The sequence below is a fragment of the Astyanax mexicanus genome, chromosome 12, assembly GCF_023375975.1.
Source record: "Astyanax mexicanus isolate ESR-SI-001 chromosome 12, AstMex3_surface, whole genome shotgun sequence".
NCBI lineage: Eukaryota > Metazoa > Chordata > Actinopteri > Characiformes > Acestrorhamphidae > Astyanax > Astyanax mexicanus.
The window spans coordinates 20093158-20117727 of record NC_064419.1 but is presented as its reverse complement, the minus strand read 5'-3'; the positions used below and the strand labels follow the sequence as shown (position 1 = coordinate 20117727).

The following is a 24570-nucleotide window of genomic DNA, read 5'->3' as shown; positions in this document are numbered from 1 at the left end:
GTTTAGTCCGACCATGTAACCTAAATTTTAGTCCTGTCTTCCTGCATACAGCACTTTAGCTCCACCCATTCAGCCTACAGCTGCCTAGCTCCACCCATTTAAAATACAAGATTTTGCCCTGTCTATTTAGCCACAGAAGGTTAGCTCCACCCATTCAGCTTTTAAGAGTTTAGATCCATCCTCTCAGTCACCACCTTAGCTCCACCCATTTAAATTACAGCATTTTCACCCTGCTTATTTAGCCTACAGCAGGTTAGCACCACATATTCAGTCTATATCAGTTAATCTCCATCCTCTCTGCAATCAGCTTAGCTTCACCTGTTTAGAATACAGCATTTAACCCGGCCTATTTAGCCTACAGCAGTTTAGCTCCACCCATTCAGTATACATCAGCTTACCTCCACCTATTTAGAATACATTTTACCCTGCCTTTTGAGCTTACAATAGTTTAGTTAGCATCTTTTAGCATTTTTTCTCCCTGCCAGTTTAGCTTACAAAAGTTTAACTCCACCCATTTAGTCTACAGTGAGTCCAAGAAGTATTTGATCCCTTGCTGATTTTCTTTGTTTGCCCACTAATAAAGACACTATCCTTCTGCACTTTTAATGGTAGATATATTCTAACATGGAGAGACAGAATATCAAGACAAAAATCCAGAATATAATTTTAAAGAATATATTTTAATTAATTTGTATTTCAATGAGGAAAATAAGTATTTGATCCCTCTTGCCAAACACACTCAATACTTAGTGGCAAAGCCTTTGTTTGCAAGCACAGCGGTGAGACGTTTGTTGTAGTTAACCACAAGTTTAGCACACACACCAGGGGGAATTTTGGCCCACTCTTCTTTGCAGATCCTCTCTAAATCATGAAGGTTGGTGGGCTGTCGCTTGGCAACTCTGACCTTCAGCTCCCTCCATAGATTTTCGATCGGATTGAGGTCTGGCGACTGGCTGGGCCACTCCATGACCTTAATGTGATTTTTCTTGAGCCAATCCTTTGTTGCCTTTGCTGTATGTTTAGGGTCGTTATCATGTTGGAAGACCCAACCACGGCCCATTTTCAGATCCCTGGCAGAGGGGAGGAGGTTGTCCCTCAGGATTGTGCGGTACATGGCTCCATCCATCTTCCCAGTGATGCGGTGAAGTAGCCCTGTACCCTTGGCAGAGTGGAGTTGGAGGTGGAGTTGAGGCCAAAAAGTTCAATTTTGGTCTCGTCTGACCACAAAACCTTCTCCCAATAACTTGGTTCATCTTTCAAATGATCATTGGCATACTTGAGGCGCGCCTCCACATGTGCTCTCTTCAGCAGGGGTACCTTTCGGGCACTGCAGGATGTGAATCCATTGTTGCGCAAAGTGTTGCCAATTGTTTCCTTGCAAACTGTGGTCCCAGCTGCCTTCAGGTCATTTGCTAACTCCTGCCGAGTGGTTGCAGGACGATTTCTGACCGTTCTCAGCATCATTGCCACCCCACGAGACGAAATCTTCTTTGGAGCACCGGGCCGAGGTCTGTTGATTGTCATGTTATACTCTTTAAACTTTCTGATAATTGCACCAATAGTTGTTACTTTCACATCCAACACCTTACTAATCCTTTTGTAGCCCATTCCAGCTTTGTGAAGGTCAACAATTCTGACTCTGAGGTCCTGTGACAGCTCTTTGGTTTTACCCATGTTGGAGACTTGAAATCTGTGTGATCTGTCGGATTCTGTGGACAGGTGTTTTTCACACAAGTGATTAGTGAGAACAGGTGGCTTCAGGTCAGGTAACAAGTTGATTGGGAGTGTCTAACTGGTCTGTAAAAGCCAGAACTGCTAATGAATACTAAGGGATCAAATACTTATTTCACTCCATGAAATACAAATCAATTAATATATATTCCTTAGATTTATTTTCTGGATTTTCTTTTTAATATTCTGTATCTCCATGTAAGAATACATCTACCATTAAAAGTATAGAATGATCATGTCTTTATTAGTGGGCCAACGAAGAAAATCAGCAAGGGATCAAATACTTCTTGGACTCACTGTATATCAGTTCATCCCTGCTTATTCATACTCGAACACAGGACAATCAATCAGAACCAAATAAATTTATCACACTTAAAGACAGAAACTAAAACAGGAATAAAGAACGCTTGGAAAATTATTCTGTAGAATTAAATTGAATGTTTTCGACGCATAAACCATATAAACATTATTTAAAAAAAATAGAATATGGACCCTTTAGATCCTAATCCTACACCCTGGCTTCATTCTCATGTCACTTCTGTATAATTGCAGCTGTTGGCGCGCCATCTCTCGAGGTACTTTGCACTGTCAGCCGAGAAATCTGTTAAAATCCTGGGCCACTGTAGCGCCTCTCTGCTCTGCTCGACTAATGCCATCAGTAGTCTGCTCATTAAAACGCTTGTCTGGAAAGAAATCTGCTTAACGTCTTAATATCACTGACATTTTCAAGCATGACATCATGTTGACATCATCAGCGTGGCGAGGCTCCAGGGTCGTCCCCACCCCTGATCATGACTAACAGGGTAAAATGCCACTGTATCCACCATTCATGTCAATTGTGACTCATTTCTCACTGTTGCATAAAATGCTACGACTTGTTCTGAGAGAGAGAGAGAGAGAGAGAGAGAGAAAGAGAAGAGCGACCGGGGAACAGATCCCATTACTGAACACAATCCACCCCCCCCAGTTACACTGACACTGACAGATGCGCTAAACGAAGACAAATGTTTATAAGGTGTTAATGCCAAATCCAGAGCAGGCTGCACAATATATCATATACAAATTCTTATTATTGCGATGCTGGCTTTCGCAATACTGATGCAAATTAGACCTCATTACACAGTGCTATAATCAGTGTTTTTCTGGGTGTTTTGACAAAGAAAAGGTATTCACATAGAACATCACATACACAGATTGGGCACATAGGCTACAGTCTTATTTTTTAGTTTCTTATTTTTATTCTTTATTTATTTTGCTATATATTGTCTTTCTCTCTCACATCTTTCTCTTTTATGTTTTTCTTTTTTTTGTTTTTCTCTTTTTTTTTCTTACTGCCATTTTTTTCTCTCCTGAGGGTATGTTTTTGTTCTTTCAATGCCCCCCCCCCTTTTTTTTTTTTGCCTGTTATTTTGTTGACATTTATATATGCACAGTGACCACTGAAATAAAAAATAAAGCTTTATTGGTCCTCCGAAGAGGGGGTGGTGTGGTGGTGGGCCCAAAAAAAAGAGAACATCTACATATAATATTTCTGCAGCGACATCATCAACCGTGTGCTCTTATTATACAGTGCAGACAGGGGCAGTTCCAACTTGGCTTATTCTATCAAACAGGATATTCACTACAGCACTAATATTCACATTAGGGATGCACTGAATATTTCCCATGTGCCAAATAAGTGAAAAAACAAACAAATACTTTATACAGAACAATGGCTATTTTATTGTACGTCCTACTTTTTTGGAGCAGAAGCTAATAAGCACACTTGGTATCAGTTAACAGCTCTTTACAATCTGGCTGTTGTCTAGCTTAAAAAAGATTCAAGCTGTATATTGATACTATAATTAGGTAGATATTTAAGGTAGCTGGCTAACTGAGGTAGCTAGCTAACTTAGCCTTAGCTTTTGCTTATATAGCAAAAGGCTGACTGCCTTTCTCTATGTAAACTTCACTGAGAGTAGCACTGTATGAATAAATTGCACTACAGAGGTACATTTATGACTAAAATAGCACTGCAAATTTCAATGATTCATTTAATGTATTTTGTCTTCTCATTTTGTGAATAAAGTTCTCCGTTTCTCCTCTTTCAGGCTGTTTTAGTTCGGAGGAGGAGTGGACGGGGAAGAATGACAAGATTTTAGCTTTTACTCATGAATATTCATGACATACAAACGTCTCACGTCTGATTGGCTAACAGCACGGTGATGCTTCCTCCATGGCGCTGCAGTGGGTGGTCGCAAGCCAAGGTTGACAAGACCATACATCCTTATATACGGGTTTCCGTCTGGGCTTTTTCTAATTCGCTAATTTTTCTGTCGATTTTCTTTTATTGGCTAATGCAGGCGATGGTAGTACAAGAACATATTCATGTGAAGCACGCAACTCTGTGACCTACTGTATTTCAAAAAGAGGAATAACTAAATGGTTTAGGATTTAAATTGCACTGCTGTGGTAACAAGCTCGTAAAATGTTCTGAAATAAATTTAGTGAAGACTTTTTGCTGCTGGGGTAAATGTTTTGTGATTTGTTTGTTTATTTGTCTGAGGAAATATTTTTACATTGTAGTTTTGTTACTGCTTTTTCTCTGAAAAAGTGTGAAATTTGCCTTTTGCCAAAAGTTGCATTTTGTTTGGTTTTAGTTGTGGCTAAAATTGTTGTAATATTTGCAAAATGTTTAGTCACTGTGTCGTTTTCTTAATTTACTTACTGAGCATGTCTGTCTGTGTTGACAGTAAGTGATAATCTCCTGTCTCTTGACCAGCAGAAAGGTAGACAGATGTAGTAAATTTTCTCAGCTTTAGAGTGGCACAACAGTCTAACTGCCTGCTCACCCAGAGTGAGGAGATCATGAGGTCAAGGGCTTAGGGCTCAATTGTCAAATGAAGGGAGGGAAGACAGATTAAACCTCTTAGAGAATATTTAAGCAGCTGCAGCTTATTTACTAATGTTTTAATCCTCAACTTAATATGTATAGTTCATTTAAATGTGAATACACTGTGTAGTCAGTTACTTTATCATGGCATTTTTTTTACAGTGGCAGGCAGTTGGATAAATTGATGCATAGACAGGTGGATTGCTGCTTCCTGTGGGGTAAGCTCCTGTTCCTAGCTTTTTTATATAATTCGAAATAATAGAAACAGCTGAGTGTGTCTTTTATATGCCCTGAAGACATTTAAACATTAAGTGTTCTGATATTTGGTGAGAAAGTACAGCCCTGGAAAAAATTAAGAGACCACTTCAGTTTCTGAATCAGTTTCTCTGATTTTGTTAAACGAAGATTTTTGTTTTTTTCTATAAATTACAAACAACATTTCTCCAAATTCCAAAATTCCAAATAAAAATATTGTCATTTATAGCATTTATTTGCAGAAAATGGCTGAAATAACAAAAAAGATGCAGAGCTTTCAGACCTCAAATAATGCAAAGAAAAAAAAAAAAGTTCACATTCATAAAGTTTTAAAATTTCAGAAATTAGTATTTGGTGGAATAACCCTGGTTTTTAATCACAGTGCACATGCATCTTGGCATATTATCCTCCACCAGTCTTACACACTGCTTTTTGGTAGCTTTTTTGCCAATCCTGGTGCAAAAATTCAAGCAGTTCAGTTTGGTTTGATGGCTTTGATCATCTATCTTCCTCTTAATTTATTTCCAGAGTTTTTTTTTTATTTGTCAAAATCACTTTTGGTGATCGTGCTATGTGTGAAATGAGAGAACAGCCATTAACCCTCCCTATTGCGTTTCTGTCCCCAGCAATAAACTGTGCTGTTTACTTAATTTTTAATGATCGATTAATCAAATCTGTAGTAGACAAAGTTTTAAAATTGGCATTGTCATTCATGTTGACTAATAGTTGCAGCCTTAAATGATAAGTAGTTGGATAGACAGGTAGACTGATACAGTAGATGGGATGGAAAAATAGGTGTGTTATTGCGATATCAGATTGCATTTTTCCACCAATGCAATTGATTCTTCATTAGATGTTCACTGCTGTAATAGTTCTTCAGCTCTAAACGTGAAGTGCAGACTCATTACTGTGTCCCGAGGGCTGTTAGCCTCATGCTAATAAAAAAGGAAAAGCTAGAGGGTATCTCCCTCTGCACCTGTGTGGCCTTGCTGCGTCCCAAATAACACCAAGCTCTTCTTTTACTTCCCTTTTCCCATCTGTCCACAGGTCAACTCCAGTTCTTCATTCTGCTGACACACTCCAGATCACACTATCAGAGGCTGCCAGGCAAGTGTGAAAACTGTGTGTGTGTGTGTGTGTGTGTGTGTGTGTAATAATAGAAAAGTAATTATAGTGATGTACACACAGGGAAATCAGATGCCAGCCAAGCCACAGTAGGCCGAAACTCACAAACACACACTCAATCACTCCCAAACATCTCACAACATCCAATACTAGCAGGGAAACAACTGTCAGAGTACACACACACACACACAAACTCGAACCATTGCCATGATGGATCATTCTAATTAAGGCCGATATCCATCAACTACTCCACAGCTTCTTGTTATCATGCTATCACACTGCTAATGCTAGCTGCATAGCTTTATCTCTTCTCTGAGTCTTCCCCTCGCACTGATAGCAGTCTGACCCGCTATCTGATGGCCAAGGTCACTGTAAAATTAGACAACAAACAAATTCGCAATTACAAACAGACGCATACACACGCACACAAGCGCACTAAGAGACGTACACAAAAAAAAATAGAAAATCACAAATCTAAAATACAGTTTCTGATTAGCTTCTTGGCTTTATGACCAGAGGGCCAATACAGCAATACTATATCACAACCTCACCCCCCTGTTGTCTGAGGGCATGTTATGATAAAAGTGTATATGTGTGTGTGTGTGTGTGTGTGTGTGTTTCTCTCTGCCTGTGCAGCTAGTGTTTCACTGCTCATATTTAATGACCTGCTGTTCGTTTTGTCATAAAATGTTATTAAAGCAGCCCACACCTCATAATGCAGCATCCATAACGGATTCATTTTAGCAATTTCTAGCAATACGCCCGGAGGACACGCATTACAGTGATTTAACACAGTTAAGAAAGAGTTATGAGGCAGAAAATGCTACAGAATAAAACCCAACAGAAACCAGCCATGCATTTGTCGTCACTTAGATGTGGGACAGATGTTTTTTGATTTTTGTTGAAAATGAAAATCGTGCTGACATGGACTTCTATTTCTGGTTGTTGTCACTGATATGACAACAACCAGTAATTCAACATCTGTCTAACTTTGTAAATTGTAAGATGTTTTCAAGCTAAGATGGTTTTCAACACTTAATTTCCAACCAAAATGTACATCTGTCCAACACTGGAGGTTGTCATATATGACAGGATATCTATTAAAAATGAATGTTGGCTTGATAACAGCCTTCAACATTGGGCAGATAAAAAAAATCGGACATCTGTCTATAACCAACAACAGCTAAAAAAAATTCTCCAACATTGGATGGATGTTGAAAACAACCTCCAACAGATGTTGATTTTTGGGTAGAAATCAAAGTCAGATATCTGTCTAAAACCAATAATGGCTAAAAACGACCTCCATTGTTGAACAAATGTTGTACTTTGTTTGGAAATCAAAGTCATATATCTGTCAACAATCACTACTGACTTGACAACAACCTCCAATATTTGACTTGTTGAAATGTGGGGTAATATTAAAGTTGGATGTCTGTCATAAACCAAAGCTTACTTGACATCAACCTCAATCATGTTAATTTTGGTTGTAAATATGTATTTGATTGTATATATTTTAAAACTAATGTTGCCTTGACATAAACCTCAAATGTGAAGAAGAGGTTAAATTTTGTTTACCATAAATCACGAATAAATGTTTGTATTCAATATCAACATGATGATAGAATAAGATGTTTGGAAGACGTTCAGTTTTGTACTAAGTATTGGTGCTAGACTAAATGCTATCCCTAGCCTAGCAGCATTTTAGTTTTATATAGGCCATTCAACTAGATGGACTAAACTCATGGATAGCAGCACTGTTCAGTAAGATTAGCTTTGTTGAATATATGCTGCTTGTATTGGCAGGGATCTAGTATGTAGATTCTAGTGACAGTACTAAAAACAGGTTTATTGTCAGTCATTGTTAGTGTGCTTGTCAGTAAACCAACCAATCAGATGAGAGAGCTCATCAAATTATTTATCAGCCCACTGTAAAATTATAAAAAATAGCATGTTCGAGTTTACAGCCAGATAAAATAGTTGTAAATAGGCGTATAAAACCACATCTGGGCATTTTCACATGCCCAAGGTCACATGTCTTATATCAGTGTTCTCAAGTCTCACGCTCATAGGCTGTATATTATAATGTACTCTCGTTGAGCCAATCAGAATATAGATCGCTCTGTTGTTAGGCAGATCTAGTCAAAGAGGGTGGAGTTTCAGACAGAGTGTCAGACTGTATAGGAGAACGGCGGCAACCCCACCAAACCCCCCCCCCCCACCCCCCCCACCCCAATCTCACTCTCACCAAACTTCAAAACTTGAGAGCCCTGCTTATATGAACACATCAGAGAACAATTTAAAACACTGAATAAATGCATTTATATGTATTGAACATTTTAAGGCAGCTTAGTTCAGCCAATCAGATTTAATCGCCAGAACTGTTCGATTTATACTGCAGTGTATTGAATTCCCACTGGGTATTCCTTAAATCAAGCTGAACTAATGGCATGATTGCTGTTTTATGACCCCTAACAATGTTGTAGCCTGTTCAGCCTGTAAGCTGAACGAAATGGGATTGTGCTGAAGGAGAACCTGTTCTTTTCTTCAGGTCATTATCTATCAGTATTACTGGTGTATTAGCGCTCTCATGCCGCAGGGGGAAAGAGCTAGAAGGTCACGGCACTGCTTCTGAAGTCAATCAACACTCTCTCTTTCTCTCTCCATCCAATAACCTCCCCTAACCTAACCCGGCCTCTCGTCTTCACACAAATGCCAAGAGGTGCTAATGCAATCAGAACCATCTCACAACATCCCATGCTAGCAGGAGAACGGCCGTCAGCCAACGGGAGTCTGGCAAAGACGAGATCTGGCAGGCCTGAGTGTCAGACTGTTTGAAGTGTGTGCTGATAGGCCTGCTCCCTCGCCATAGTCAGCTCAAACTCAGTGTGTGGAAGATTTTATGGTCGTAAAACAAGCCACGGATTCTGCTGATTCGTCAGGAACTCAGATCCATCACATTGCTCTACACAGGCTTCCTCAGAGGCCTCAGGCTGTCTGTAGACAGAGCTTATCCAGGTGTTCGTTACCCAACTCAATATAAAAACAGAACCGGGGCTGATGCTGCGCTTTCTCAGCCTGTTGACTGAGTTTAACTCTCCTGTTATGTTCTGGGTCAAAATCCATTTTAAAGTTTAAAAATCTAGGAAAAATAGTTAAAAGTATTTTTTTCAGTATGAAACTTCTTCTGCTTGCCTCCATTAGTTTAATCAACATATAATATTAAATTGAAAATGGTTCTTCTCACATATTTGCAACCACCACTTGCAAAAACTAAAACTAAAACAAAATTGTAAAAATAAAAAATGTTATGTAAAACTATAGTGTTTTATATATTGATCTTTCAAAAGTAATAAAGTAGTAAAACATAAAAAAAGTTTGAAAATATATATATATATTTTTATGAAAAACGAGTGAATTATCCTAGTTTAAGCATTACCTGTTAGAGGTAATGAACACCACTGAACTAAATATTGATAGAGCAATTAGTAATAGAGTTAGTAATTAAATATTTACACGGCTTGCTAGAATTTTTTTGGTTTCAGACATCTTTTGGATAATTAAACATGCACCGGGTCAAACTGACCCTGGAACACCATTGCTGTTCCTGGCAAATGAACATAACAGGAGGGTTAAAGAAACTCCAAAAGAGTCTCCAAAGAAGTAAGAGGCCAATCCAACAAAGACCAATCTGCTGTGATAAACAGATAACCAAAGTTTGGGTTTGTTTGCTTGTTAGACAATCCAAAGTGGGAGGATATGTAAGGAACTGGCAACAGACCTAGTAGAGCTGACCAGAAACCAACCATTCTTTATTATTCTGGTTTATCATCTTCTTCTCTTCATTCCTTTCTCCTAACATTCAATTGAGTGTCAATCAAATGCAACTGAAAACTGAAGGTAAAAGTCCATCCAATTCTAACCAGAACTTAAATCTTAACATTTTAGGGTGGTTGTATGTTTGACGTTAGTTTTAGGGTTAGAGTTGGGTTTTAGGATTGATTCATGCCTGAGATTAGGCTTAAGGTTAGAGTTAGGTGTAGGATTGGGTTCTGTAGAGAATCTTTTACCTTTAAGAAACCGTTGAGTTTCATTTAATAGGCATTCAGTTAGTCGAGCATTTATGAAGTCTCCTTCTGTTTCTCCTCATTTTTTGGGTAGGTTTTTGAGATATTAACCCCAAATTCCTTCTCTAGAGCTTGTATACACTTTTTAGATATGCTTATTTTGTGTCTAATGCTTCACTTCTATATGTTCTTTTTTTCTTACAAAATTCAATTTATTTTTTTTATATACACCATCTACTGTACTTCTGCTCGACCAATACACACAGTTTTGGATATACTATATTAAGTTATTTTTTTAATTTATTTTTATTACTGCTACTCACTCCCATTCATTTCAGCACATGCCCAAGACCATGAGTTTAATTTGGTGGACGGACGAACGGACAGACGGACGGACGGACGGATGGCCAGATAGATAGATAGATACTTCCCAGAGGGAAATTCTAGGAACTTGTTCTCCTTCGCAAAACAGGTTCCTTGTTTCTTCTACATACTCATTAATTTTCGCACAAGCCCAAGACCTTGAGTTTCATTTGCCGCAGAGCCACCAAACCCCCAAGCTCTAATCCACAGCCCTACTGCACTGCACTCATCTGTTTGTCTTTATTACATCCCTAGTTCCTAGTTCATATCCGCTCTTTCTTTTTCAACATCACCTAGCAACCACTTTGGACATATCTGGAATCACTCAATATCTGGTATCCCATGATGACCTAACTGCAAATCCTTAGCAACCAAATCTAAGGATTCTTAGAAACCATTTAAATACCCTTTTGTAAGCAAAAGCTATCTCATAGCAACACCAACACCTTAGAGATTGTTTAGCAACACCTTAGCAGCAACCTGTTACCATGACTGAATTTTGTCAAAACAACCTTAATGTAGATGTGATTGTCTGCATGACTTTTGTACTTAGTCATATCATTGTTCATTATTTGTGTGTGCACCATTTAAATGGTGCATATACAATACCAGTCAAACGCGTGTACTCACCTTCTATTCAATGTTTTTCTTTGTTTCTTTATTTAAAGTCATGTTCTACATTGTACAGTAATACACTGCTTGGCCAAATAAGTCAGTAAGTCAGTAAGTAAATTTAAGTAAGTAAATGATGTGGGTTTGATGCTGCAGTTGGTCAGGTCTAGGTTCAGCAACAGTATGTGCTGAAAGAATGAGATCAGCTGACTACCTGAATATACTGAATATAGACCAGGCTATTCCATCAATGGATTTTTTTCTTCCCTGATGGCACAGGCATATTCCAAGATGACAATGTCAGGATTTATGGGGCTGGAATTGTAAAAGAGTGGTTTAGGGAGCATGAGATTATCATTTTCACACATGGATTGTTCATCACTTGTCCAGACCTTAACCTCATTGAGAATCTTTGGGATGTGCTGGAGAAGGCTTTGTGGAGTGGTCAGACTCTACCATCATCAGTGCTGAAAGATCTTGAAGAAAAATTAATGCAACACTGGATTGAAATAAATCTTGTGACATTACAGACGTTTTTTTAAACAATGCCACAGAGAATGTGTGCAGCAATCAAAGAAAAAGGTGGTCCAATTAAATATCTCCTGACCTAAACCTGATCAACTGAGACAGTGCTTTGTGATGAGATGGAGCTTCACAGCATGAAGGAAAAGCAGCAATTATTGTTCAGCACCTCCAGAAACTCCTTCTTCGAAATGCTAAGAAAACTATTCCAGGTGACTTTACATGATGTAGACATGAAAAATCAAAGCTACTTAGAAGAATCTAAAGCATAAAACATATTCTGGTTCATTTAACATTGTTTTTTTATTCACGAAATAATATTCTGCATGTGTAGCTGTGTAGCTTTCATGTCTTTAATATTAAATTTACTAACTAAAAAAACATAAAAAGGAAGAAAACGCATTGAATGAGATTTTTGACTCATGAAGGACAATTAACAGTACAATCTGGAAAAATTGCTGGGTTAAAGATGATTAAAAGATCATGCCCCAATGTTGACGCAGGACAGTTTTCAGACAGAGAATAACAGAGACGGGGGAAAGACTGTTTTGGGACTGCTTTAGTGAACAAATCGCTAAGCACAGATGCCGAATGGGCAACAGCACTGCAGCACTGTCCCACACCACCTCCTGTGAGAGAGAGAGACTGCCATCCAGTAGCCAATCGGCACTTTTTGGTAGAAGAAAAAAAAAAGCCAGTTTCAAATGAATGACGAGCTAAAATGCTGCAGTCAAGACCATACTCACACAGCGTAGTTGTGCAGTGCTCCTTTAGTGTGGCCAGTCGGATCGTTTCAGGACCATGGACACAGTTTAGACAATAAGTATTTTTTTCAGCACAGCGGACAGCAGCTTTAGCAGCCCGCAGTGCTAGTTAAACATCTAACAGCAGAAGCTCAAGAGTACTCACATATACTCGTGTGGCTGAGTATAATCAAATCCACGCTGCAGTGTTCATCAATCTCTCATAAAGCATTTTAGAAAAGTGGGGTCTGGTACTGCAGCAAAGATGAAACAGATGAAACAGTCTCCCTGGAAATGCCCTTGAATTCTGATAAAATGTTTAATGATGTGTTGCATACACCCTTAAAAAGAATTATGTAAAAGCTAAATAGAAAAGATAATGGTTGTAAACAGAACCATTATACAGAATTATATACAGTCGGGAAAGAAAAAAAATAAGAGACCACTTAAAAATGATGAGTTTCTTTGATTTTACCAAATTGAAAACCTCTGGAATATAATCAAGAGGAAGATAGATGATAACAAGCCACCAAACCAAGCTGAACTGCGCAAATGTTTACAGCAGGAGTGGCATAAAGTTATCCAAAAGCAGTGTGTAAGACTGGTGGAGGAGAACATGCCAAGATGCATTAAAAAAACAGGGTAATTCCACATAATATTGATTTCTGAATTAATACTTATAATACTATAAATATGAACTTGTTTTCTTTGCATTGTTTGAGGTCTGAAAGCTCTGCATCTTTTTTGTTATTTCAGCCATTTTTCATTTTCTGCCAATAAATGCTCTAAATGACAATATTTTAATTTGGAATTTGGGAGAAATGTTGTTCATAGTTTATAAAATATTCATTTTACTTAAACATATACTTATAAATGGCAAAATCAGAGAAACTGATTCAGAAACTGAAGTGCTCACATTTTTTTTTCCAGAGCTGTAGATCAGTATATAATAGATGACAATAAACCAATTAATAAAACTCATTGTAGATGGATCCCACTGTTATCACAGAACCCCATTATAGTACGGTACACTGTAAAAAAAAATCTGTAAATTTACAGTAAGAATATAAATTGTTAATAAAGGAAACTTTTAGTATACTATTTTATGGACTATTATATAACTATTGCTTTATGGAAAAAGGGGTATTAGTTGGTGAGCTGTAAATTTGAACCTCTAAATTAGCCTAAATATAGCTACATATTATCATTTTACTTTATATTTTATTGATATAACTTACAAAACATTTTAATTTTAGGAGATTTTATTATTATTGTTACTTTAGGGTAGCTAGAACTAGCCAGCTAGCTAGCATAGCTATGTTGTTAGGTAGCTATAACTGGCTAGTTGTCAAGCTAATTTTAACATGTAAACTAGTAGCTTATGTTCAGATATGCTGTTAACAGGCTGTGAAAAATGATTATATTCAGTTACCCAGTCTTATTTTGTCTAATTTGTCTAATTTACTTCACATGCATTTTGTGGTTACCCAGTAAGCAGTTAGCAAGCTAGCTAAGCTAGGTAGCTAGCTAGCTAAGCTAGGTAGTTAGCTAGGTAGCTAAGCTAGGTAGTTAGCTAGGTAGCTAGCTAGCTAAGGTAGGTAGCTTGCTATCAAGCAACCTAATTTTAACTGTTAGAGTTGTAGCTAAAGTTCAGGTATGCTGGGAACATTCATGCTTTTAAGTTTTTTAGGCTTTTGCAAGCCTAACTATTGTCACAGAAGTAGGTTTGGTAACCTAGGTCTTTGATAGCTGTGGAGCAGTTAGCAACTAAGCTAGGGAGTGAGCTAGCGTAGCTATGAGCCCACATTAAGCACCCACTACTTTATTTACCTATACAAACAATATAAGAAATTGATTACATATAAAATGTATTTGTGTTTCATTTAATAATTAGCTGCTTAATATAACTTTATGCAATTAATATTGCAGTGCATACAGCTCTGAAAAAAAATTAAGAGACCACTTCAGTTTCTGAATCAGTTTCTCTGATCTTACTTTTTATAGGTATATGTTTGAGTAAAATGAACATTGTTGTTTTATTCTATAAACTACAGACATTTCTCTCAAATTCCAAATAAAAATATTGACATTTAGAGCATTTATTTGCAGAAAATGAGAAATGGCTAATATAACAAAAAAGATGCAGAGCTTTCAGACCTCAAATAATGCAAAGAAAACAAGTTCATATTCATAAAGCAATATTTGTTGGATTAACCCTGGTTTTTAATCACTGTTTTCAAGCATTTTGGCATGTTCGCCTCCACCAGTCTTACACACTGTTTTTGGATCAATTTATGCCACTACTGGTGCAAAAAATCAAGGAGTTCAGCTTGGTTTGATGGCTTGGTTTGATCATCTATCTTCCTCTTGATTATATTCCAGAAGTTTTCAATTTGGTAAAATCAATGAAACGCATCCTTTTTTATTTTGTTGTTTTAATAGTTTTTTATACTGACTAATTGTAAATAACAAAAATATATATAAGTAATAAAACTACCAGTACATTTTCTTTTTTATTGAAGGATTTTTTTTACAGTGTAATAATAACTGTGTTATTGTAACATCCACAGATATGTCACATTATGCAGGTCCCAGTGATACGGAGGCCATACTTGTTTGGAATTTCAGGTAAGAAACTGGTCTTACCATTTGGGAGAGGATTATAAGAAATAGTTATAAGCACATGGACAGCTAGGGTTTGATCCAAGCATGTTCAGCTGTTCAATAATAGTTGGTGTGGCACAGCGGATAACACCACTATCAGTGAGTGAGACTGGGGTTCAATTTCAATAGGAGTCCATGGCCAAGATCCTTAACACTATATTAGCCAAACATTGTAATATAAGTAACGTTGTACTGAACATCACTCTGGATGAAAGCATCAGTTATGTAATTGTAAAAATGTAATATATGTTTGCAAACTGTGGCAGTTCAAAAATGTGCCTTGATTGTCTGGATGCTAAAGGATAAGTGCTGGTGGTATCACCTGATGTAGGGAATCCTAGCTTGTTGGTGAGAATTGGAAATTGGGAAAATCAGTAAATAAATCACAATGTTTTTTGTGGAATTTGATGTGAATTAATAGGCATATCTTTAGTTAGTAGGGCCAGCAACACCACTGTTCAAACAACAGTGTCAGACTGCAATGATGGATAATAAAAAATATATTAAAAATGTACACTAATATGGGCAGAGTGTAACATGTATAAAGCAACATGCCAGAAGTCTCGGCATAAGGTTGTAGAGGTTCCTATTGGTGTCCTGTGAAAACTCATTACATTCTCTCCCTTTTAGCTTCCTACACATTTTTTAATCAGGGATAGATATGTGTCTTCAATGCAAGGTTTTGAGAGGGCAGCAGTATGTGAATGAGCATTGTCATGTTGGAATACCATTTCGCGCATGCAGAAAAGGTATTGCCACTGATTGCAGGACCTTATAAAATTGGGCTGTCGAATGGGCTGCCGAAGGGCCTGGGGTGTCTAAGGGTGATCTGACATAATGCACAATTGCACTCCACACCATGACACCAGGTCTTCTGACACACACAGATAAAAAATCTAAAAAGCTAAAGCTTGGATGCAACTATATTTATTTTATTATCACACAATGAATGTGTATTTGGCCAATCTCATAAACTGTAGACAGCTTTGCCCATGATCACCAATAGTGCAGATTCTTCATCTGGTTTCAGCACCATGGACAGCATCTCTAGACGAATGCAATCCAGTCATAATAACTGTAGAGCAACATATCAGGTCTATAATGCAGGAAAAAAGGTAAAGATTATATTTTTTCTTGTTTAAGTAAAGAATAAATAAGCATCTTTCTCTGCTGTACATCTATAAAATCCACTTGCTCGCAAAAAAAAGTAGCATATCCAAAATGCGGATCATGATGCGGATCATCTATATTTAGATGGCCAGAAACACCATTTTTGGATTTGTCAGTAAGTCGCCATGCAGACATCGGCATAAGCACATATGCCGCAGACACTGTGTCTATCTAACTACACACACACACACACACACACACATCAAAGGAATTTGTTGCAGTGCCTCGTGTGTGTGTGAATCCCTGGATACATCAAAAAGCTTTTAAAAATGATCCCAAAAAATGGCATAGTACAAGGATACATCATCCTAAACTTCTCTCTCTATTTCTCTCTCTCTCTCTCTCACTTCATTGCACGCTATCTTTCTGACCTTGTCTTTTTCATTGTTCTTTTTTTTTTTTACAAAAATCTTTTCTGTCTTACACTCTACATTCTGTATTCTAATTGTCCACCTTTTTTCCTCCATCTCTTTCTCTCTCTTTCTCTCTCTCTTTGCTGCATCTCTTCCACACACTCATCTCATCATCCCTCGCTCAGAGCTGGAAAGGTTACTGCTCCAGCTCTCCACTGCAGAGAGTTTATGTAGAATGTGTGCACTGAAGGAAAGACTCTCTTTTTTCTCACTCGCTCTGTCTCTCTCTTTTTCTTCATGTTTCTGTCTTTGCCTAGCTCTGTCTCTATGTATTTCTAATCTGTCTCTCTCTGTCTTTCTCTCTTTCTCAGTTTAGAGGTCTACTTGTGGAGGAGGCCTGGGTGAAGACACATTGGCGAGAGAGAGAGAGAGAGAGAGAGAGAGAGAGAGAGAGAGAGAGAGAGAGAGAGGGATATCGAGAGAGTAGAAAAGAGAGAGAGAGTAATAGAGAGACTCCCGGGCACTTCAGACACGACACATACACTGGAATTCCTGCAGCAGCCAGGCATCCTCCAACGCTCTCGAATACTGCAGCACAGGCTCACCACAGCAACACACACACACACACACACACACACATGCTCGATCTACTGTGTGTAGAGAGCTGGAGTTAACCCTTTACAGTCCACAAACCCAGCAGAGGGTTCCCTTCTCTACTGCACATATTAGACATATAGAGGAATTTAAAAAATAAACAAACAGGTCTATTCTAGACTGTATTTGGTGCATCTCTAGCAGTCTATCAGTGGTGACAGGACCCCCCCCTCCTCCGCACCCCCCACTGTGATGCTGATAGGGTCCCCTGACGTTCACTTTTTTTTCCCTTTGATGCAGTAAATAGACATTCATTCCAACACAATACTAATCACATCACAGGAATTTGAATTATTGATCGGTCCAGTCAAATCTGCAAATCTACCTAGTGATATGTTCATATACAGTGTGTGTGTGTGTGTGTGTGTGTGTGTACGACAGAGAGAGAGAAAGAGAGAGAGAACAGACAGACAGACAGACAGACAGACAGACAGACAGACAGACAGACAGACAGACAGACAGATAGATAGATAGATAGATAGATAGATAGATAGATAGATAGATAGATAGATAGATAGATAGATAGATAGGGTAAAGGGTAAAGAGACATAAGGATGAGTGATGGAGAAACAGGTATAAACAGGTGTAAAACCGATAGAAAAATAAATAAACTGATATCAAAATAAATTAAGAGAGGGACAGAGAGAAAGAGTGATAAAGAAAAAAAATAATGAGAGTAAAGAAGATAAAATAAATATATACATCAGAAAGAGGAAGATATATACAGTGAAAGAGAGTGAAAGAGGTAAAAAGACTGGCAGTAAGAAAGAGAAGGTGAGAGAAGACTTACAGGGAGAGAGAGAAAGAAGGTGGAGGATGTACAGAAGGAGGGTAGAAAGGTAGAGGAAAGAAGAGAGAGGGACAGAGAGGAGGAAAGAAAAAGATTGAAGATAGGGAAGAGAGGAGGGAGAGAGAAATGATAGAGAAACAGGAATATATATCAGGGAGACAGATAGACTTATACAGAGAGAGGGTGAGAGAGCAAGAGATGATGGATAAACAGGAATATATCAGAGAGCAAGAGAGAGATATAGGGCATATACAGAGAGAGAGAAAGGGAGAGAGAGAGAGAGAGAGAGAGGGAGAGAGAGAGAAATGGAGAATCAGAAATATATATCAGAGAGAGAGACAGATGATAGAGGAAAAGAAATGTATCTGAGAAGGACAGACGATGGAGAAACAGAAATATACATCAGAGATGGAGGAAAAGAGGGATAGGCTTATACAGAGAGAGAGAAAAAGAGAGAGATAGGGAGAAAGAGATAGACTTATACAGTGAGAGAGAGAGAGAGAGAGAGAGAGAGAGAGAGAGATGAGCAGACAGAGGCAGGTTGATGATTTGCCCCCTGGGAGGTGACCATGCCTGACCAGGACTTCCATACACACACACACACGTGTATGAGTACACACACACACAAACACACACACACACACCAGTACAGTGCTGCCTGTCCTTCCTCAGTCAGAGACAGAAAGCATTATCATTCTCCTCACAGCAACCTTGCAGCACAGGCCCTTGCCAACACACACACACACACACACACACACACACATACACATACACACCACACTTTAATTTCACACTCCTCCTTATATCTGTCTCTGCTCTCCCTGGTCACACACACACACACACACACAGGCGGCATGTACACTAGTAAAAGTCAATGGTCATATAATCGTTCTCACTCTCTATCTCTCTCTCTCTCACACACACACACACACACACACACACACACATGCAACATCACCAGCTATCAGTGCAGAATACACACCCCCAAATCTCATGCACCGGCAGTCAAACACTACAGCCCACCAGAGCACCAGGCAGCTGTTTGAAGACCCCTATCCACCTGACACACACACACACACACAGACACACACACACACTGAAGTGGTGGTCACTTACCCTGGCTGTTGGTGCCCCCCTCGCCCCCCTCACAGTCGGTTATATTGTTGAGCATGTCAGCCTTCTTCCACTGAAGCGCTGCTGCTGCTGCTCCAACCAGCCTCCGAGCGAGAGCAAATCACGCACGCACACACACACACTCTCACACACACATACACACAGAGCGGAGGAGGAGGGAAGAAGGAGGAGGAAAGGCGTGCAGTGGTCTCCCTCTCTCTCTCTCCCTTTCTGTATCTCTCTCTTTCTCCCCCCTAAAGAAAAAGAGCAGTACTGCTGTGCCTGAGCAGCCTTCTTGTCATTTGCTGCTTTGCATGTTGCTCGATTTCTCTCTCTCTCTCTATTCCTCTCTCTCTATCCCTCTCTCTATTTCTCCCGCTCGCTCTCTCTCCAGGAGGAGGGGTGTGTATGTGTGTGTGTGTGTGTGAGCAGGAGATGCTGCAGGGGAGTAGATGATGGAATGTCTAAGAGCACAGCACTCTTCCTCTCCCTCTCTCTCACACACTATTCTCTCTGTCTCTCGTTCTCTTTGCTATAAAGGCGGTGTAAGTCACTGTGTAAATACAGTGTGTACTCACTGCCCGCTCACTGTGATTCTCTCTCTCTCTCTCTCTCTCTCTCTCTCTCTCTCTCTCTCTGTTTTTACCATTGCTCTCTCAGCCCTCAAGATGCAGAAGAAAAAAAAAACAGAATGTAGGAAAGCTGACTCAGGCTGTCATTACTGTTCTTCTCACCCATTGATGCAGATTTTGGTGCAAGATAAGTTTACTGAATGGCTGCAGGAAATGCAGGAGATGTTTTAGCTTATACATCATTTCACATCACATTACACATTCATTTTGGCATTTGGTCAAGATAATCCCATTCGTCAAGACTTGAAGTAACAGTTTGTCACAAAATCGATCTCACTTTAATAACAGTTGTACAGTTCAACCCAGACGTGACTGGTATCTAAAGTGTGCTTCAATGCAATCCCAGATGTTCAAGACTTGACTTCAATCCGAATCAAAACTAGACTTGAATTCACATTCCAGCCCGAATTTACATCCCAGTGACTGAACATTTGTCTGCACTCAAGAAAATCAACTCTAATTTGAATCGCAGTCAAAATTAGACTCAAGACAATTCACATCCCAGATACTTGAATCTGATATGTATCCTAGAGACATTAAGGGTTGACTTAGTCTCACACTCCAGAGACTTTATTTGGATTTGCAACCTAGAAGACTGCCGACTTGGATTTAGAAGTAAAAATGTAATCACAAAATCTTGACTGATATCTGAAGTGTGCTTCAATGCAGTAGCATTCCAGATGTTTAAGACTTGACTAAGACAAACATATCTTTTAGACTTCAAACCGAATCAAAACTAAACTTCGATTCACATTCTGGCTCAAATTTGCATCACAATGACTTCGAACCAAAACAAAACTAGACCTGGATTCACATTGAAGCCCGAATTTGCACCACAGTGACTAGAGATTTGACTGTCCCCCAAGTTCAGAGACTAAAGACAACTGAAATTCACATCCCAGATACTTGAATCTGATATGTATCCTAGAGACATTAAGGGTTGACTTAGTCTCACACCCCAGAGACTTGGACTCGGATCCCAAACCGAATCAAAACCTGACTTGATTTCACATTCCAGCCCAAATTTGCATCCAAGCAACTTAGTCTTGTATTGTGGAGACTCAACTCTAACTTAAATCCCAGAGTCAAAATTAGACTTAGACTTAAAACAATTCAAATTCACACTCCAGAGATTTGGATTGGACTTGCAACCTAGAGATTGAAGACCTGGACTCTAAGAAACTCAACTCTAAGAAACTCTCTGTGAGACTCAAGTTGGACTCACCCCGACATATTTACATCCCAGAGAATCTGATTTGTATCCAAGACCCCAGAGACTCAACCCTGATTTATATCCCAGATACACACAACTTGACTTAGACTTACACTCAGAGATTCTACTCTGACTCTCATCCTAGAGACTCAAGACATGAATCAAACTTTGTTTCCTAAAGACTTGAAGCCTGACTTCAACCCAGAGACTCAAACCTTAACTCTGTTTTAACTTGGATTTATAGATAACAGAAATTAAAGTCTCATTTTGCTCTTTCACCTCAAACACTTTAGATGCAACCTAGAGACTCACACCACAGAATTTGGATTCTGAAGCAAAGACTCAAAACTTGACTGCTTTACACCCAGATTTTGTACTCAAAAGCCCAGCAACTTGAGACTTAATACAAACTTGCACTAACCCAGAGATATGAGACTCATCTATGACATTCATTCCATGTAGACACGGAGCATTTCATACATTGTCAGACAGGACATAAGCAACTGAGGCTACTAGAGATTATGTAGCATCTTAACATGCTTTTGGCATTGCTAATAGCTGAGGTAAACCTTCAGTGCTTGGAAGTAACATGACGTAGTTACAAAAGTCAAGTAACAAACAGGGGCGTTACCTGGGTATAACACTATAATGTGTGGTTTATTAGCTGATCAGTTGGATTAGGCGAAAAATATACAATTTTAGGGCAGAGACCAGGGTTAAGAAACTCATGAAAACTAGGTATAGTAATAAATTCTGGCTATTCACAACATCAAGCTTCTAGCTTACTGGTTAGCTAAATTCATTTTCGTTAATTATAGCTTACAGTAAGCCCTGAATCCTAAATGAATAAAAACAATTTAAAAATAAAATAGTTATTGCCTGATCAGGTACACCAGGGCAAGTTAAACATATATAGTTTTTTTTTTCAAACCTTGACTATCTGTCTAAGCTAGCTAATTCGAAAGTTAAGCTAACTGAGTCACAAGCTGTAATTTATTACGCACACAGTGGGTTTGATCTATGTGTTTTGATTCAGAGACGAGTCTTTTTAACAAGCAACAATCTCATGGTTACATGGTTAGCTCTGTTACCTTTCTTTTAGAAAAAAATCCGTATATCCAGATATGTTTTACATCAGCGCTGAACCCGCTGCAAGAACTCAAAACTTCCCAAAAATCTGCCTCTTTGGAGGACCGGGGTGGGGAGTAGTTTGGGGCTTCCCTACTAGCCCACCGTGCGCCGCAAAACCAGCAAGCTGATCGTCTGTTTCTCCTAAAAAGCAGAACTTTCTCCTTGAACTGGCTCTGTGATTGGTGGTAAGAGATTTTCCATTCACACAGGGCCAGTGGGCTGTTTCCTCCTTAATAGCTGAGTTGAGCGAAGCGATTCGGGGCTGCTGGAAAGTTATTCGGGACTAAAGCCCCGGAAGCCCAGGCCAGGCGATGCCCCTGGTAACAAACTTAAAACACCAAATATGTCTCGGCAGTCAGTGTCAATTTTCTTTAAAAGCTGAGAAACGTGTACCTTTAAATTTTCACTGAACTATAGCTTTAAAGCTGCATTTACTATTAATGTATGATCAAAGATGGGTCAACCATTAACATGAATGGAAATCCTGTGTTTCTTGTGACTGTCTGTGAACTACAGGTCAAGGCACAGTGGGGGTAATAACAGAATTCTGGGAATGGTGTTTTTCCCACTCTTTCAGCCTTTTAGGAACATCTCCCTTATGACCTCATCACTTCATCCTGAAGCATCTCCACTGGCAGAGAGCTTTCTATAAATACAGCAGCACAGAGCACACGGGAGAAAGGCTCTTTTCCTGAAGAAAAGAAATGGGAAAAGACGAATAAGGAGAAGAAGAGGAGGGAATGAGAGGTCCTTAAATTGTACACATGAATGATAGAAGGCACTTAGAGAGAGGAGAGGGATGAAGGCGTTCGAACAGCTGGAGAGATTGAGATGGAAAGGGAGGAGGGTAGAGGAGAAGAAAGGTTGAAAACCTGAATATAGTGAGCATAGGAAAGGCCATAAATGGGTAAAAACATAACAAATGTAGAAACATACATGAAGATGCTGGTGAAGGGAAGACATAAATGAATCCACCTTTGGTTTACAAAAGAACATTTCAGTGGGTATTTCTTTTAAGGACCCTTTCATGGGGGATGAAAGAGATATACCCCTCGTGGGGGATGGGGTGGATATCAAGTGTTCTTATCTTAAAAAATAAATTATCATAGATACCCAGATCAGGTATATTGTAATGGACAAGGTGATGATTAGGTTAAGCCATTTTTTGTTTTATACAAATGGCTTATAAAGACATTCTTCTAATTATTATTCTTATTTCTTATACTTATTAATTGTCCTTCTACAACCCAAGAATGTTTGCAATTAATGTTTTACACGATCCTTTACACTCACCACCCACCAAACACACACAAACACCATTAAGAAATTTCAACTGGTAAAAATCCCCCCAGATAGGGACTTGAACTCAAGACCCCAGTGCTAAATGATGAAAATGCTAACCATGCCCCCAATGCCCCCATTTGTACAAATAAGGAAACCCTCAGTCAAATTACTTTAACAAAAAATGTTTTGCTGATTCAAATTTAAAAAACAACACACATGCATAAATAAATAAATGTTTAAGCACAGTTTCTATTTGCTGAATTTACACATTTGGAAAAATACATACTATTAAATTTGACATTAACATTGTGCGTGTCTCATTTTGACCTGGTCCACACTGTCAGATTCACCAATTTTACATGTGTTTTTCTTGTATCTTTTTCAATCCATCCCACTTAGTCCCCCACCCACTTTATTTTCCAAATTGAAGGAACTAATAACTAATTTTATTTGGAATAACAGGCGCCCAAGGATTAGGATGTCCCTACTTTATCTGCCTTATGATAGAGGGGGCTTACAAGTACCAAATTTTCTATGGTACTATTGGGCAGCTCAGATCAAGGCAATTATGCACTGGTTCTCTAATGTACGGTGGCTGAGAAAGCCCAACGCAGTGCAAATTGAAAAGCGCTGCAAAAGCACAAAACACATCCATCAAAATTACAACACAGGCGCAGCAAATAGAAAAACGCGCTGCAAAAAGAAAAACGCGCTGCAAATAGAAAAATGCGCTGCAAATAGAACCACAACACAACGGAAGTGAGTCACAACGGAATTTTCCCGGGGGACCTTAAAAGATGCTGTACCAGCTAAGCTGCGTCTTCAGTAACGTCTCGGACTTCACTATGTGTACAAAGGACAATACGTGGCAAACAAGGCGTTTTGTGAAGCAGAACTTTTAATAATATGCACACAACCGTGGTAATCACAGGTAATAAACATTACTTACTTTTCAGAAGCTTGTTTGCCACTTATTGTCCTTTGTATACAGCTGGTACAGTATCTTTTAAGGTCCCCCGGGAAAATTCCGTTGTGACTCACTTCCGTTGTGTTGTGGTTCTATTTGCAGCGCGTTTTTCTATTTGCAGCGCGTTTTTCTTTTTGCAGCGCGTTTTTCTATTTGCTGCGCCTGTGTTGTAATTTTGATGGATGTGTTTTGTGCTTTTGCAGCGCTTTTCAATTTGCACTGCGTTGGGCTTTCTCGGCCACCGTACTAATGAACCTAAAAATTCATGGGTTGAGATAGAAAGTTGTACTACTTCCCCCTTGCCATTAAAAT

General features: G+C 38.9%; 1 protein-coding gene across 3 annotated transcripts in view; it reads right to left on the bottom strand.

Moving 5' to 3' along the window:
• slc12a5b (solute carrier family 12 member 5b) overlaps positions 1 to 19535 on the bottom strand; it is a 119202-nt gene extending 99667 nt beyond the window's left edge. Inside the window, exon 1 of one of the 3 annotated variants that reach the window (XM_022670669.2) lies at positions 19035 to 19535. In XM_022670669.2, coding sequence (XP_022526390.2) covers positions 19035 to 19089 — 55 coding nt within the window. In that variant the 5' untranslated portion in view covers positions 19090 to 19535. The remainder of the gene's footprint in view (positions 1 to 19034) is intronic. The other 2 variants (XM_022670667.2, XM_022670668.2) reach the window with 2 other exon arrangements.
• Positions 19536 to 24570: the final 5035 nt, after the last annotated feature.